Source organism: Urocampus carinirostris, chromosome 1 (genome assembly GCF_059441175.1).
Source record: "Urocampus carinirostris isolate Australia breed hairy pipefish chromosome 1, RoL_Ucar_1.0, whole genome shotgun sequence".
NCBI lineage: Eukaryota > Metazoa > Chordata > Actinopteri > Syngnathiformes > Syngnathidae > Urocampus > Urocampus carinirostris.
Window position 1 is genome coordinate 22,982,416 of NC_142349.1, and position 17,870 is coordinate 23,000,285.

The 17,870-nt window shown below is 40.2% G+C and overlaps 1 protein-coding gene across 9 annotated transcripts in view; it reads right to left on the reverse strand.

Annotated features, from left to right (window-relative positions):
* The window catches only part of srcin1a (SRC kinase signaling inhibitor 1a), a 176,390-nt gene that overhangs the window by 52,581 nt on the left and 105,939 nt on the right, over positions 1–17,870 (reverse strand). For 8 of the 9 annotated variants that reach the window (XM_088330619.1, XM_088330654.1, XM_088330645.1 and 5 more), the window contains exons 1-2: positions 14,579–14,721; positions 10,235–10,261 (exon numbers count right to left, since the gene is read on the reverse strand). Coding sequence is in view for 1 of the 9 variants with exons in the window: in XM_088330672.1 (XP_088186798.1) it covers positions 10,235–10,261 (27 nt within the window). In the remaining 8 variants the exon portion in view is untranslated. Of the gene's footprint in view, positions 1–10,234; positions 10,262–14,578; positions 14,722–17,870 lie in introns of those variants that run through there. The other variant, XM_088330672.1, reaches the window with a different exon arrangement.

Genomic DNA, 17,870 nt, shown 5'->3' on the forward strand with positions numbered 1-17,870 from the left:
GTTAACAAGGAGGTTTCCTTCCCACAATGGCTAATAACAAGGCAAGCCTTTACTTGTACAAAAAAATCTGTGTCAATGCTGGCAGACTCTGCGATGCACTTGACTAAATGAAATAAATGTATCCCGAGGGACCCTCTTATAAAATATTTCTTTTTTATTTGAACTAAAGTAGAAACACTTTAGAGTAACATTATTATCCCACTTTGAACAATCAACGTTGTTTAGCATCACTGCAAGTCGGTTACATTATTCATCATTTTTGCCCTAAAGCAACTTCTTACTTGATACTCCCCTGTATCTATATTTATGTGCCGACCTTCCGTCACGGTCCATGCATAGTTTATTCCAAGAGACACGCAAGTAGTGTGCTAGTGGGTCTGCAGTTTGTAAGCGTGTGAAAAAACACGCTTGTGTGTGTTGCAAAAAGCCTTGTAGTCCATCTCTCCTCAAAGACCTTTTGTCTTGAGGCAAAACCAAGTATGGGCTGAAGCCTGAAACCTATGTAATTTAAGGCAAAAAGCGTTAAAGTTTACAAACCTTGGAACGACCGCTGTTAGAAAAGTGTTTATCTCACTCTGAAAGATGGCACAAAGAGGCCTTTTTCTTTTCCCTTAAAATATCGAACCACAATAAGTAACGGGGTCCTAAAGGTGTCTAGGTGTTATCTTTGTCTTAATGTTTTCTATTCTGCTGAATAGACAAAAATAAAATCTCAACTGCTCTAAAGATACTAAAGAGATAAGAAAAGGTGACAATTCTCAGTGGGCTTTTTACATCGTCACCAGCAAAAGGGAGCAAAAGATCACATCCTAGCATTTTGGTTTTCTTTTTATCTGAAGAGTAAAGTTCCATATCACACATAACCACTACTAGCAGTTAAGTACAGGTGACCGGCTTTTTTCCCTCTGAATAAAGTATGCTATACATGCACTGTAATGAAGTGGTGCACAAAAGTAGTAACAAAACCCTTTAAATAGAACATATTAGCACAAACCTTGTTTTGCTTTTGAGAAATGTTTTCACTCACTCTAGTTATGGGTGCACTCCCTCCAAAAATAAAGCCCAAATGTATGTATTTATTCTCTCCTGCGAGCAAAGTGAGGCATGGTGATAATGTTTTCTTTCGGGTATGTTGTTCATTTGTCTGTTTTTGGATTATTGAAATAGGTCACTGAGTATTTTGTCACGATAACATGAGTAAGTTTATTGTTTGATCATCACATCAAACTCACCTGGTCCGTGAACACTGCATCACTGGTTAAGAGGGCACAGCAGCGCCTGTACTTCCTGCGGAGGATGAGGAGAGCCCACCTGCCCCCACCCTCCCTCATCACATTCTACAGGGGCACCATAGAGAGTATCCTGACCAGCTGTATCTCTGTGTGGTGTGGAGGCTGCAGCGCTACCGACTGGGGTAGTGTGAGGAGGGTCAGCAGAGAAAATAATCGGGACTACACTTCCCTCCATTCAGGACATTGGCCAGAAGCGCTGCCTATCCCATGCTAAGAACATTATCGGGGACCCCTCTCACTCCCATCATGGACTGTTCACTCTGCTAGCCTCTGGGAAGAGGTACTGCAGTGTGCGGTGCAGGACCACCAGGTTCCGCAGTAGTCTAGTCCCCCTGGCCATTAGACTGTTAAATGGTCAATCTAACATATAGTTAACCTAAATCTTAACGGCTGCTAATCTGACTTTTTGCATTACTGGCAGTTCTTTATAGCTTGCCACTCCTTGCACATTTGCTCTCTGCACTATTGTACTTACAGCGTTACTGTTACAGTGTTAATGTTACTGTTTACCTGACTTGTTAACCTGAATGCCCATTTTGCACATCTGGTTAGCTACTCCTCTTGCACTATCGGCACTATGGTATGGTAAAATACTATACGTAGCCATAATACAATACAACTTTTACTTATATCTGTACATTCGAGGAAACTGTGCGGGTCAGATGTATCGACATTTCGTTCTGTATACACGTGTACTAGAATGACAATAAAGTAGATCTGAATCTGAATCTGAATCTGAATCTTTGCTTTAATGATCACATTGTTCATTTTGGTTGTTGTAAATGCACGTATGTTCATTCACATATTTTAGTGAAGTAATTGCTGTATCCTTACTTATAAGTAATTTCCCCCCGCGACCCTACTGAGGATAGGCGGTGCAGATAAGGGATGGATGGATGGTATTTCGCCCTTATCTTCTACAACCTTTGATGTCTTAGGAATGCACATTACTAAGTCTTGTAGAGGAAGTTATCCGTTCTTTTGCTTTTTAATGCAAGATCCCAGAAGCACCTTTTAGAGTTCCATGTTCTGTTCTGCAAATCCCCATCCTTTTCCTACAAAACAGGGAGGGAATACTTCTTGCATGCATTTTGGAGGAAGGGCACCTCTGGCCAATATCTTGGTGGGAGGGTGCTTCCCATTGGCTGGTCCTGAGTGCACTCTGATATTATCTTTATTTTGGAACTTTGTAATAAATGTCCTCAACTGTATTGCTCCTCTCAAGCTCTATTTATTCAAAGTCTGAACACTCGGTCTGGTCCCAAAAAAGAACATGCGGCAAGACATCAGAAACGCCCATTCGTCTTTACTGTCCACCCAAAAAAAGGGGAAGGAGTTTATATATGACCAACATCATTCATAGGCAGTCAGGTAGGTTACCCTACATGTGAAAAATGCCCCCCAAAAGCTGACACAGATCTTTTGGTTTTGTTGACTCAGCATTTTTCCCAGAAAAAAATTGCAATCTCCCAGGCCGAACCGACATTAAATGTCAACAACATATGTTACAGGCAGTAAAGTAGGTTACCCCAGATGTGAAAACTGCCAAAAGGCTTACTTGATATTTTGGGTCTTTGTGACTCAGTAGCTTTCCTAGAAAGACAATCTACTCTCCCGGGCTAGACAATTTTAGCCAGGATCACAATCTTTCATAAGTAACTACGTGTGAAATCTAGAGGGGAATGATTTCAAATCTTTTTCCTAGCTTGGCTCCAATGCAGGCAGACGCTTACTGTGGCAGACATTCAAAACGGTTTCCCTGTCCTCATCAAACTTTGATGGAACTAAAATGACAGTGCTGCACGCACTTTGTCAGTGAAATTAAGAATTGTAAAAATGAGAATGACAGAATTGCATTACTTTTGATTTGAGATGAGCGGAATTTTCGAGTTGAAAATAATAATTAAGCAGTCTAATTACCTCTCACTTGAATTTACAATGTGTTTGGCATAAACTGAGAGGATGTTTTTCATATGGATTGCCATTTTTTTATCATCTGAAAGGATTCTTGGGCAGAGGCGACTTTCATGCAACCAACCACCGCTAAGTATTTCGGGACATCTCAAGGAGGCATCTGAATGGAAAACTGTCAGCGGTGTGAATGTCAAAATTATTTTCTTGACAGGCAAACGTGAAGCAGGTGCTATTTCTCGCACCTTGACCGTTTATTCAGGTTTTTCTCCTATTCCTTACTGGTTCCACACAATTTACACTATAATATCTTTCCCTTTGTACTTCATTTATCATCTTTTGGCACTGCAGCAGTATGCGTTTGAACTCTTCTTTGCACATAAATTGATTGAGTGGGTTTCTGTGTGGTATTCTCAGGCCAAGCTTCTGCTAGGACGCACAAAGTACCGAAGCCCCCTCATTCTTCCTTTCTATCCTCAGACTATAGAGCAGGGGTGAGGAAAAGAAAACTATGGTTCATGAGCAAAATGTGGCTCACTAGGCTTTTTCATCAGGGCCACCAAATGAAACTGTTATAAATATAATAACAATATTAATAATGCTGATAATAATGATATTAAAAAAAGTATTCAACAGTGAATACAAATTCTACAAATGAAAGTGTGTTGATTTGGTGGTGTCCGCAGTGTCTCCAACATTCAAATTTCTGGCTAAATCTCTCCTCATTTTTTGCATTTTTTATTTTATTTATCAATATTGCTTTTAGATTTAATTTAAAAAGAGAAAAAAACTTCAGAGACGAGCATGACATCCCTCTCAAGCACTCCCCCTGGGCCCCTTTTATCGAAGCTAATGTCCCGAACAGCTGTTTAAATTAAGATAAAAACAGGTAGGTGCGGTGGAAAACAAAGCGTAGGATCTTCAAACTCAGTTGGGGATTGTTAACACATACTTAACAGATAAAATGTTTTACATTAATTCTTTTTAAAGACACATAAAATGTCGCACCCCACCTTTAGGCCAGTTAAATGCATTTTATTTACATTTTACTTGTAAAGGGACTACCCATAAAATGCACACGAGTTGTAGTAGAGTAATACAGAAGTGGTACAGTGATGTGAAAAAGTATTTGCATCCTTATTTCCCCATCATGTTCTCTTGGTCAAACGGGTGGATGGAAGTGGTGGAAATCACTGATATCACAAAATAACTCAAAGAGTCGTCTCAGATTTCCCAAAAAATATCTTGATTATTCTCTGAAATTCTGTGGACGGATGATTCAAAAGTTTTTTGGGAAGGTTGCAGCACGTTAAATTGGTTGTAAAAATGGCACAGCATTTGACAAAAAGAACATGATGTTGGTGGTAGTGTGATGGTTTGGGGCGGTTTTACTGCCTAAGGACCAGTACAACTTTCTGGTGTTTATCAAAAGATCCTTTAGAAGAACATCAGGCTATCAGTTCGTGCCCTCAATTTCAAGCGCTCTAGGATCATGCAACAGGACATCAATCCAAAACACCAGGTTCTGGAGTGGCCAAGTCAAAGTCTGGATTTAAATCCAATTGAAATGTTGTGAAGTGACCTTAAACGGGCAGTTCATGCTAAAAAAAAACCCATCTACTATCGCAGATTTATAACGATTTTGCGAAGAAGAGTGGGACAAAAGTCCTCCACAACGTTGCGAAGTTACCAATTATCGTTAACGTTTGATTTCTATTGTTGCTGCGAAAGGTGGCCGAACTTGCTATTAGGCTCAGGGGGCAACTACTTTTTGACATTGGGCCATATAGGTTTTGATTTTTTCTGTGCCTTAATCAATGGAATACAGATTTCAAAAATGCATTTTGTATTTCCTTGGGTTGTATTTGAATGGTATCAAAATCGGTTCGACGATCTGAAACCTTTGTGTGTGACGGATATGGAAAAATCACAGAAATCAGGAAGGGGGCATATACACGGTTCTGTATAAAAAAAACTGTGAAAGTCTGAACAGATTTTAATTAGTCAAATGAGAGTGAATCGAAACAACAAGTGAAATTTATCGATGTAAGAAAGGATGAGATAACATTGTAAAATTGAGTTTTGTAAATTGTTGGCGTTGTGAAAAAAAACTCATTGACGAGCTTGTCAGCTGCACAAGCTAAAGGCTGTCATTAAGCCTGCGAGCTGCACTCTAATTCCCATCACTCCTGGATTAAAATGCTGAGAGTGATAGATAAATTGCTACACATCTCACTACGGGTCAAGGAACTCGGCTATTGATATTCACTGACATTTCCACCCTGTCGCGCTGATAGCCGAGCCGGAATGGAAGTGGGTTGGCTGGGTGGGGGGCAGGGGGCAAGGTAGAGGCACAGCAGATAAGCCTGGGGCTGTTGTTTCATTTCCCGTGCTCCAACACATCAATATTCGCATTGTTTAGAATGAGTTCTACCCCGCCAACTTCCGTGAGGGGGGGAACCTGGCCGTCGGAGGAGGTGATCAATACATTTTAACAGTGAATTTTCCTTGAAAAAAAACAAACGTCTGAAATGTCGTAAATCATCAATGGCACCCAAACACGACCACCTTTTCCAAATGCACACCTTTAGCATAAATAGATTCAGTTCTGTATATATTTATATGCATGAATTAAGGAACCTTGAAAGTTGAGCACACAAATAAACCGGAGGTCAGCATATCATGCTCAAAGGCCAGTAAAGTGACAGCATTTATGTCGGCCATGTCATACATAGGGCCTGCGGGCCTGTTCCGGCCTGCCGTAAATTTCCGAGTATGTCAAAATAAAGCAAGTCTCGGGTTAATTTAGGATTTTGTAATTATTTGCGGTGTACCCAAACACAGGGAAGTAGGAAACATGGCAAGGTGAGCAAAATTATGTTATTTGATAACATTGTCATCATCAAAGTAACAAACAAATGGTCAAAATCAACAATAAAATTGTCTGGACCAGAAAACTTAAATGCAACCTCACAAACCAGGATAGAACTGGAAAAGCTGATGGATGGTGAGATTGACGGTGAAAAGTGATGACCTGACAACGAGCAAGTCCAAAATGTCCTTACGAAAGCTTGGGATAATAAAAGCAAAGTCAATGGTGATTGGACACACCTGACTCAATTCCAAAACCATTACGCGCCCTCTGGTGGACAGAGGCGGGCCACACATTAACAGATTTTTAAAATAAATACAAACCAACTGCTCCTTCTTGCCCCTAGAGGGCAGTAAAGGTGTAAAAGAGTGCTCATCCAATCTGGTTTCATGTTAAAGACAATATTGTGCAGTATGTTCTCAGCTTCACTAAGTCCAGTCCAATATTTTGTGCTGAGGTTATTGCCCCTTCACTGGTAACTCTTATTTTGAATTTATTTTTTATTTCAAAGCAGTATGACAATTGAGGCAAGCATACCTTCTCCATAGCTCCCAATTAAATTTGTTGATATTTATGTTTGTATTTTTTTGGTGAGTTAGTTCTGATGTAAAGCTGCATTTAATAAACCGTTAAAATCAATTGTTACACATTACACATTTATTGCTCCCCCCTATATGTCCAAATAAAGCACTGCTTGTAATTGTCCTTCCAAAATACAATGGAACTTGTTTTTCTTACTAGGTCTCATTTATGAATAGGGAGCAGGTGTGTTCAATTTATAGTACAGTCTGACATACTGGTCACTGAAACTCCCAATATACCATACAATGGCAAGGAACTCTCTGAGCACCTTAAAATTTAAATTGTGACACTACATATGAATGACCAAGACTACAGGATGACTGCCAACATGTTGAAATTGGGTTGCAGTACAGTGGCCTAGATCCTCCAGCGTTTGAAAAAATCAGAATGTTGTTGGAAATCCAAAAAAGCTGAAGTAATCTGCGCATGGTCACATCCAAATTCTATCTAAGAAAGAGGTGGGGGTTTAGCCTGGAAGTACTCAGACCATACAATTTCAGGAACGTTCACAGTATGGTGTACAGTACTAACATTTGTTGCAAAGGGGTTTAGTTATTGATGGACATATATTTAGTTCTTTGAGGGTCAAAGTACTTTTACAATGCGATAAAAAGCTTTATACAGATTATCTTTCATTGTGTCAAAGCAAAGTTTCTTCAGTGTTCTTCTTAACACCAGAATGAAATCTGAAATGTGAGGGATGTACTTACTTTTGTGACATAAAGTATCCATTATCATTGATGATTATAATTTGTAGGGTAGGTTTCAAAGCTATATATCTATCTACCTTGGTCATATCCCCCAAGAGGGGTGACCGACAGCAAGACAACACATACAAAAACAAAGACAATAAAAGGGAAAAAAATAGCAAAAAACACACACAAACATTTTTGGACCATGGCCAACCCAAATGCCCAAACAACCAAACAAGTTAAGCACCTTGCCACCTAAGTTGGTCATGCTTTCGTCCCTCCAGATGAAATGGGACACCAGAAAGTGGCCATGTCACTCGGGTCAGGGTGACACAACACACTCTTTTGTTCAACAGCAGGGCCCGACAGCTTTCACCCGTTTACCCCTGCCGCATCGTACGGGTGCCCAGCCCATCCTTAAGAACGCGTCCACAATCCCACTATTCTTTCACAACAGGGTTTGAAAGCAAAGTCCTAAAAACAAAGCTAAGTGTTTGGTGTTGACGATTATTTTTACTGATCTGACCGACCTAATAACATAAAGTCTGAATCCGCCCCAAGTGCCAAACTGGGGTTGCCAAATTTATTTTAAAGACATTTAACAAAAATTAAAAAAAAACAATTAAAATGTGTCTTGTTTGGGGATTTTATTAATTATTATTTTGTTTTGCTTTTGTTTTACATAATATTCTGTTTTATATCCGTCTATTGTCAGTCAATTATGTTTTATACATACATAATAAGATGCATAATAAAGAATTAAGCAAGAGATAAATACTCAGCATTTTGTGTGGAGGTATGACGGAGATCGCATGACTGGCAACTTACAGCTTTTTTTCGGACTTTTTTTTTTAAAAATCATTTCAAATTGTGTTCGCTGTATAACAAAACAAAGAAAAACTCATATTGCCCATTTCACCTCTGATCTAGATCGTTTTAGTCACTAGTAGCAATCAACAACGTCATCGTAGATTGCTAAGATTGTTGTAGAATTGAAAAGAATTGTATTTATTGTCATTGATAACAACGCACTAAACATTTTATGCAAAGAGGTTAGACATGGCACTCCTGGGAAAACAAGTAATAAAGACTTTAAAGAAAGAAAAAAAATAAAAACATTTTTTCAAAGTACTTCCTATAGACTGGCCTGAGTAATAACAATAGTACGATGTTTGTGAATGAAAAAGAATAGAGCATTGATTCTATTCTATATATTCTGTCTTGTTGTGAGTAAAGAGGTGTGTGTACCTTTGTATTTGTAAGGTTTGTTATTGCTTAATAGGGGGACCATCAATTACGGGGAGCAATTGGCTGAACTTGACAGGTACTAGATCGAGAGACTGTTCATACGTAAGCCCTTACTGTACACGTAAAATTAAAGTTACCGTAACTTTGAATGGACGTACACACAAAAAATACTAAAGCACAATTGTTTTTTTGCCTGAAGTAGTTTGCATGCGTAATCTAGGACCAGTTTATGCTGACGGCAAACAGTCACGAGCGGTCTCTAGTGGTAGCCTCTGGGAATGCGAGTGACCTGGATTTCCCATCCTATTTTGAGCAGGATTTTTTTTTCAAAAATTAAACTCGTATACTAAAATTTTCGTGTTTCGAGGTGCTCCTTTAAAGAGTTACCACTGTACTCTCACACATTCACTTTGTCTACCGCCATATGAAACTCATATACCTCATTAGCTGCACCGCTTATCCTCAGTAGGGTCGCGGGGTGCCGGAGCCCATCCCAGCAATCATCAGGCAGTGGGCAGGGGTCACCCTCAACTGGTTGCCAGCCAATCGCAGGGCACACAGGGACAGACTACTCGCTCGCTCATTCACACCTAGGGACAATTTGCACCGGCCAATCCACCTGAAATGCATGTCTTTGGAATGTGGGAGGTAACCGGAGTGCCCGGAGGAAACCCACACAAGCACGGGGAGAACATACAAACTCCGCACAGGAAGTCCGGTACCTGGATTTGAACCCACACAGGAGGTTCCCAAGACTTTAGAACTGTGCCGCACACGCGCTAACCACTGCGCCGCCGTGCTGCCCTTTAAATATATGATAATAAATAATTGAGTCTAGATGACGTCAATACCTCAAAACATGGGGCTTGAATTACAGCTTGAACTCAATATTTCTCTTTTAAAGTCCTGGTTATATGTGGATTTCCGACTCAGTGTGTAGAAAGAAAATTAGGATGTGAATGTTTTTTTCACTTATGTTGACACACGGAAAGAAAAAGAAAAAGAAAAGAAAAGGAAAAAAAGACAGTTTTTTTTTTTATGTGCACCCTTAGCGTCAAGATGGCCGACAAATATGTCAGCTCCCTCTAAGTGATCCTCATCCCATTAAATAAATACACATTTCTCCACCCACGAGTATCTTAGAAAAATGTGCATTTAGACTATAGTTTGTGTATTTTTGCTTTAAGATTCAAATCAATAATGTTTTCTGTGAAATAAATTGAGTTTTTTTACCACCAGTAGGCACTAAATAATACACACTTTCCCTTCAAAGTAAGACAATAAAACAAGTTTTTCTATTTTACATTATTTAGATTGTTTTCTTGCTTTATGAATCAACTGATGAATAAGATGTTGGTTCATTTATTTTGTAAATCTAAGTGTGCCAGACATAAAACTTACTGCACATCACTGTAAATAACCCGATGAAAATGTAAGCGCCAAACCAATTTTCACGTACAGTAAATGACCAGTATGAACATGCAAGTATGCAAACACATCTGTCATTTCACTCAATTCGAGTAAACCTCCTAAGTCAAACAATTTCTGAGATTTCGCAATATCCAATGCAAAAGCAGACACAAACAAGTAAACATGCCAACTCTTTACTGGAGTTTTTTGAGAGACTGTGCACTGACCTTAAAGCTCCAGTAGTTGGGTTGTTGCTGTCAGTTTTCCGGTGGCACAGAAGAAGAGAAAAAGGAAGACAGTTTCAGTTAGTCAAATTAAATCAGAGTCATGTTTTGCATTGTATTTTTTGCACTTGAAATTGTATCCTTCCTAATTAAAATTGAATTACCCCACAGTCAATAGCAGCTAGTCACCCTGAAAATATACCTTGAAGATACTGATTTTTTTTTTTTTTAAGTCAAAGATTGGACTTCTTCTTGAACTAAAATATTTAATCCCAAGCCATTGTACTGGTGCTCATTCTTTTTTTAATCTCCAAGCTCTTCTGGGTAATCAGTAGCTGAATATGAATAAACTGATGTGGAAATGACAGAATTAAACAGCATATTCATGTGAGTCTTTGCCATTTGTCTTTCCTCTTAAGATGATGTAAATCCTGCAAAATGCTAAATAAACAGTTTCTTGATGAAAAAGGATGAAGCAATATCTAGACTTCCAAGAAAAAAACCACATCAGATTTATTACCGCCAGTGCTGAAAGAAATTCCATCCTGTCATTTTCTCGAAAGCTTCAAAGACCAATGTCAAAATAAAGGCAAAAAAAACAAGAAAAAATCTAACCAAATTATAATCAGGCAACTTCTGACTAACTTGTATGGTCGGTTCGTGGGGGAGGCAGCTTCAGCAGGGAAGCTCAGACCTCCCTATCGCCACCCACTTCATCCAGCTCATGCCACGGGATCCTAAGGTATTCCCAGGCCAGCCTAGAGACTGAGTCTCTCCAGCGTGTCCTGGGTCGTCCCGGGGGCCTCCTGTCGGTGAGGCATGCCTGGAACATAACCCGAGGGAGGCGTCCATGGGGCATCCTTATCAGACGCCTGAGCCAACTAAACGGACTCCTCTCAATGCAGAGGAGCAGCAGTCCCTCCAAAAGGACTGAGCTTCTCACCTCATCTCTAAGGGAGATTCCACCCACTGCAGAGGAAACTCTTTTCAGCCAATTGTAATTGATTGAGTTCTTTCGGCCATGACCAACAGTTCATGACTATAGGTGAGGGTACGAACGTAGATCGACCGGTAAATCGAGAGCTTTGCCTCAGCTCCCTCTTCACCACGACGGAACGGTATCGGGTCCGCATAGTCAAGTCAAGTCATATTTATTTGTATAGCCCTCAATCATAAGGAGTCTCAAAGGGCTGCACAGACCACAGATGATTGCATGGTGGCAGACGCTGCACCGATCCGTCCGCCGACGTCCCCGAACAAGAGCCCGAGACACTTCACCACTTGGGGCAGGATCTCATCCCCAACTCGGAAGGAGCATAACACCCTTTTCCGCCTGAGTACTATGGTCTCCGACTCGGTGGTGCTAATTTTCATCCCTTCAGTAGATTACAGAAAAAATAAATACATTGGTTTTTGAAGCCTTATGTTTTGACATGTAGCTCTTTGATGCAAGGTTTCGGACATCACTTTAATAGACAATAAATAATTAAATACACTAAGTTTACATTCTAAATAAAGCAAAAACAAAACAAAAAAAATGTGTGTGTGTATATATATATATATATATATATATATATATATATATATATATATATATATATATATATATATATATATATATATATATATATAAAACTTTTCATTAAAATTGCATTAAATAAGTGATAAACTTGTAATTTGTAGTTCCTGATTGTAAATAAAGGGCATCTGATCCTGGTATCGGCTACCATTGCTTGTACAAATACTTCAAAATAGGGCTGGTGTCCGCAATGTGACTAATACAAGGCATGTTTACTTGCCAATTCGTGTTTTTTTACTTGATTTATTCACCAAACCTGGATGAATGCAAGTTTTCATAGTTAATGGTTAAAATGTTAGAAATAAAAGATTCAATTATGTATATTTGTTTCATTATTTTCGGTTTATGTATGTGTGAACCAAACCTACAAAACCATAGAACTTATATACAGAGATAAGATATTGCAAAAGTCAAAACTTAAACAGTAAAAAGCCGTAAGATATAAGGAAAATAATCAATAAATAAAATCAGTGCGGTTCAAAAAATAGTTTAAGGTCATTTAAAGTTACGGCAACTTTAAGTGCACAGTGCTCCCTCACTCCTCCACCACCACCCATACACCTCTATTAGCAACAGCCGACTTCCTCCCTGGTAAAGGGCTCATAATAAACTCACATTTCATTTTGTTATTATCATCTTATTAAAGGTTATTACTGTATTTTTCTGTTCAATTATTATTTGAATATGTTTTAGTAGTGGGCAAGAAGTGTTGTATTGCTGGTTAGGATTAATTTGGATGATTTTGGGAGGTTGTGGATGTAATAACTGTTTTTTAGTTACTTCATTTGGGGAAAATCTGTTACAGTTAAAGAATGTTAAAGAATTTTTGGATACAAGAGGGGCTGCAGTACAATAAATTTAATTTGTATTATACTAAAATTTAGATAAACCTAATCAAAAATCCCCTATCAAATCACAGTTTTAGATTCTGGAAGAAATCTGGAGGCTAAGAAAACGTTTATATTCATACTCCAGTGATGTTTAACACCTTGCCCTCAGAGATCTGTGATATATTCATATTTACAGTACTTACCCTAACTTATGATTTATGTTGTCCTTTTACGACCATTTTCTCCCCTTGATTTTTTTACCCTTGTTTTTCTCCGGAGCTGGGCGAGGTAGGCTGCCAAACTGCACAGAATCCGAATCAGCAGACTAGGAACAGGATCCGTTGCATGCTAACGTGTTTGTGTGTGTGCCCTAATCTGTAGAACCTCCTGCAATAGGAGATGACACATGTTCTCAAAAAGCATAGTTTTTGGCTTTCTTGGTCTTTTGCCCAACTTCAGTTCAAAGGACACTGTGTACAATCTGACCACAAGATGTCACTGTATGGTGTAAAAACAGGTGCTAGAAAGCACAAGCAAGAATATAAATTACGGACACTCAATGTGTCCAAACCACACCATATTTTGCTCTTTTTTTTGCCTAGCCTTTAACAAGGGTTTTGGGGGTAACCATAGAGGCAACATGGTGCACCATCATCTCAGCTCCTTTTAGGAATGGCGCATGGTATGTCAAATAAATGCTTATTTTTCGATCTACGAGTATTAAAAAAAAGTCACATTTATATGTTAGTTCATCTATTTTTGCTTAATATTCGAATCAGTATTGTTTCTTTTTTTAGCCCTAGGTGGGTTAGGGTTATACAATGTTTATCAAATTGATGCCCACTCAACATCCATTGCAGCCTGGATTACCTTGTGTGCAGTTCTTTCTCCACACGTCTCATTTTTCTCATTTTTGCTATCTGTCAACTGAGACCCTACAAAAAAGATATGACTTGCAGTGTTAATACACCGTGGATAAATCCCTCCCCATATAGGGGTTGGGTAATAATCAACAGTATATGTAGCTCACATTTTCAGTTGCAGGAAGTTCTAACCATTACAATATATCACTGGGAAACGGTATCTTAATTTTTTTATGTCCCATCATAAATTATACATAATTCTTGTACTAATGCACATTTCATAGTGCCCTGTTTAGGAGAAAGTGCACCTGTCCTCTTGGGCGTGACCCATAGATGTTCAAAATTCAAGTAATTTTCAGTCTTTCACAACATTAAAATTCAAGCATTTTCGAGCATTTCAAGCAGCCGTACAAACCCTGGACCTAACTTAATTAGAGGAGAATTGGAATGATCTGGACTTTAGAAATCGTTCAGGTTGTTTATTGGTGAAAAAAAAGACAGCAACAAGTGTCAGTGCATTAAAGATCCTACACTCTATCAAGTGTGTTGTAATTGTTTAAGCATCCGTAGGTGAAACAACATTATCGACTTAATTATGGCACACATCTCCGACATGTTACTTCCGAGGATTATTTCTCTAATTTGTTCTTTAGAGCGCCACCAACACCATTTAGTGTGCAATGTCCTTAGTAATCTCTCTTAGAAAATGTGGACCCCATTTCCCCCAGATAGAAGGCAAAGAAACAATTGCTGAAAATGAGGAGCTGCTTGTGCACATTTGTGCACATAAGTGAGTGGAACGCTGCGTTACCTGACCAGCATGTAAAGCAGGCTGCACTCACTACTCCCCTTCTTCCTCCATTGCATGTCGTCATCCCCCAGCATCACACTAGCCTCCAAATCACAATCCCTTTCACCTCTTTCGCCAACACACAAACATCAAAAATGCAACTGCACTATCTCGCTTCATGCATAAAGTCAGTCGGTAGCATCCAACAGTTGCCACGACAACCAAAACAAACAACAGGTAGAGGACATAGACGCACACGCACAAACAGCTCGACTCCAGCCTCACCTGCAGCAGTCCTCAGCTCCATTCATTCTTGCTTATTTGTCAAGAGGAGGGACTGGTTCGTGTCTCTCCTTTCTCCCCTGCCAAACATTATTTCTTTAATTTCATCAGCTGATCGGGGCTCTCGCTTTGGAGGTGGCCGTCTGGCTCGAGCGGCAACAGCGGGCTTGCCTGACTAGTCACAACGTTGTGCTCACTCCTCCCTCCTTCCTTCTTTTGCCTCCGCCTCCTCAAGATGCAGGAGACGGAGGCTTTTTTTTGCCGCGTCCTCAGTAGCCCCCCATCTCTCGCCTTGCAAAAGACCCCTACACTAAAATGCGCGACGTCACTGCAGAACAGCCCGTCCCGACACTTTGTTTATCTGCTGTACGTGTTTGTCTGCGCAGCATGGCCTTTTAAATGAAATTGTCAACGCATGCCAGATGAGGAGGGGTTGCCAAGGCAACTAGCGACTCCACTGTACCTTTCTCATTCTATATAATTTCTTTACTTTCTGAGGCAGGTGTACACAAAATAAGAATTGTATTTAGATTTAGACTTAATGTATTGGTCCTCTAAGGTGAATTCACTTGCACCAACAGCTCATCCGACGGGATCCCGAGGCGTTCCCAAGCCAGCCGAGAGACATAGTCTCTCCAGCGTGTCCTGGGTCGCCCCCGGGGCCTCCTGCCGGTGGGACATGCCCGGAACACCTTCCGAGGGAGGCGTCCAGGAATAAAATAGAATAGAATATACCTATTACATACTTATCATCCTTATCAGATGCCCGAGCCACCTCATTTGGCTCCTCTCAATGCGGAGGAGCAGTGGCTCTGCACAGAGTCCCTCCCGGATGACTGAGCTCCTCACGAATCTCTAAGGGAGAACCCAGACACCCTGCGGAGGAAACTCATTTCTTGTATCTGGGATCGTGTTCTTTCGGTCATGACCCAAAGTTCATGACCATAGGTGAGGGTAGGAACGTAGATCGACCGGTAGATCGAGAGCTCTGCCTTTCGGCTCAGCTCCCTCTTCACCACGACGTACCGGTACAGGGTCCGAATGACGGCAGACGCTGCACCGTCCCGTCTGTCGATCTCCCGTTCCATCCTACCCTCACTCGTGAACAAGACTCCAAGATACTTGAACTCCTCCACTTGGGGCAAGATCTCCTCCCCAACCCGGAGGGAGCATGCCACCCTGTTCCGACTGAGTACCATTGTCTCGGACTTGGAGGTGCTGATCCTCATCCCGGCCGCTTCACACTCGGCTGCGAATCCCTACAGCGAGAGCTGAAGAGCAGCGCCACGTATCTGCAAAAAGCAGTGACGCAATGCTGAGGCCCCCAAACCGGACTCCATCCCCACCGAGGCTGCGCCTAGAAATTCTGTCCGTAAAAGTTATGAACAGAATCGGTGACAAAGCGCAGCCCTGGCGGAGTCCAACCCTCACCGGGAACGAATGCGACTTACTGAAATGAAAATTTAAAAAAAATAGAATAAACAAACATACTTTACAGTGGGATAATTAGGGTAGAATGTTTTGATGGGTCAGCGGGCGGGGCCTGTTGTTTAGAGAGGTAATGGCAGAGGGGATCAGGCTTTTCCCGAGACGGGTCCCCCTAAATGTTGTTCTGTGTCTGTGACCTTATTATAGTGGAATTATGTATTGCTGTAGTGGATGAGTGATATACAGGACTATCGTGTTGGCCAATCGGATGATGGACCTACTATTTAAGTCTGAGGGGTTGGGTGTGGGTAGTCCGATGATTTTAGCTGCTGTTTAAGTGATACATGTGAGTTTGGTCTGGTTTGTGACAGAAAGCATAGTAAAAAAAACATGTGGAGCTGTACAGAATGATGGGTTGAACAACGCTTTGGAACAGTAGTAACAGCAAGTGAGGTGCAACATATATTTACGAATGACTTTTTTTGAATGTGCGTTGTATGCTGATGAAAGGTGAGTTTGTTGTCCAGTAATACTCCTAAGCATTTGAAGGTGTCCACTGTTTCAACTGTTTCTGTGTTTATTATGAAGGGGGTTTAGGTGAGTATGGTTGAATCACATTTCTTTTGTTTAACTGACATTGATTTCGAAGTGAGTGGCTGCGCATGTTTATGTGAAATGTTTGATTGTGATATGGTATTCCAAGATGGATTGATTATCAGAGAGTATTGCAAGAATGGCTGTGTCATCTGAGTATTTTAGATATGCTGTGGTCGGCGAAATGCTTCGGCAGTCATTGGTGTAAGGTGTGTTCAGGAAAGGGCTAAGCACGCATTCCTGTGGAATCCCGGTGTCGATAGTAAGAACCGGGGATGTTATTAACAAAACCAAGCGTAAAACAAATTACATGTCCAAACAAAATCAAACCTAAGAAACCCAAACCGGAAAGAAAGACCGAAACCGGATATGAATAAAGCAAGGAACCAGGTAACAAACTAACAAGTGGGCACTAAACTACTACCAATAAGTTCACACAAAAAAACAGAAACCAAAAAAAACAAACCTAGCATGGCAGTGAAGATGAACAAAGTAACAGTTGGGCACTTTACTACCAACAAAAAGTCCAAACCAGAAAAAGGAAACAAAAACCAAATCTCGTATAGTATTTACAGTGGCAATGAAAATGACACAACGACATGTGCTCTCAAAAATGTCGATATAGAGACTGGTGCGTGGTGACTGGACACTCCTGTGCCCAGTTCCAAACCCAATTGGTGCCTTTTGGTGGAAGAAGGTGTACAGACCCTATCACTTTCATCCATTTTGAATAATTTCAAGTTGAGCAAACTTTAAAGTTGGAATAGGAAATATGAATGGAAGCGTTGGCGACAAAGGTGGGCGAATAATTCCAACTTTCGATGTTATCGATACTGAGCAATTACTATAATTGGATCGATATTATTGTCATTAGATCAGTACTGTCGTCCCATTTCAACTATTACTATAATAATGTTGTTAGTGTGTCGTAAGATCACACATACATTATAACTTTCAAATCCAATCCAATTTTGGTTTCACTTCATTTGCATTACTGATTTTATTTTGAAAATGTCCTATGAAAAGTACTGTATCTTCTGGACGATTAGGCACACCTGATTATAAGATGCATTTCCAAAAATCCCTCCCCTGTGAAATTTTTTTTTTTCCATATATAAGGCACATCAAACTGTAAGGCGCATGAGATTAAAAATCTAATAAAAATAGACCAGTTTAGCCTGTTTTCATCCTAATCATAACTAACTGAAGAAGGAAGGGGTTCAATTATTTAATGATAATGAAATTTGAAGCAAAAAGTATCAGTATCGAATTG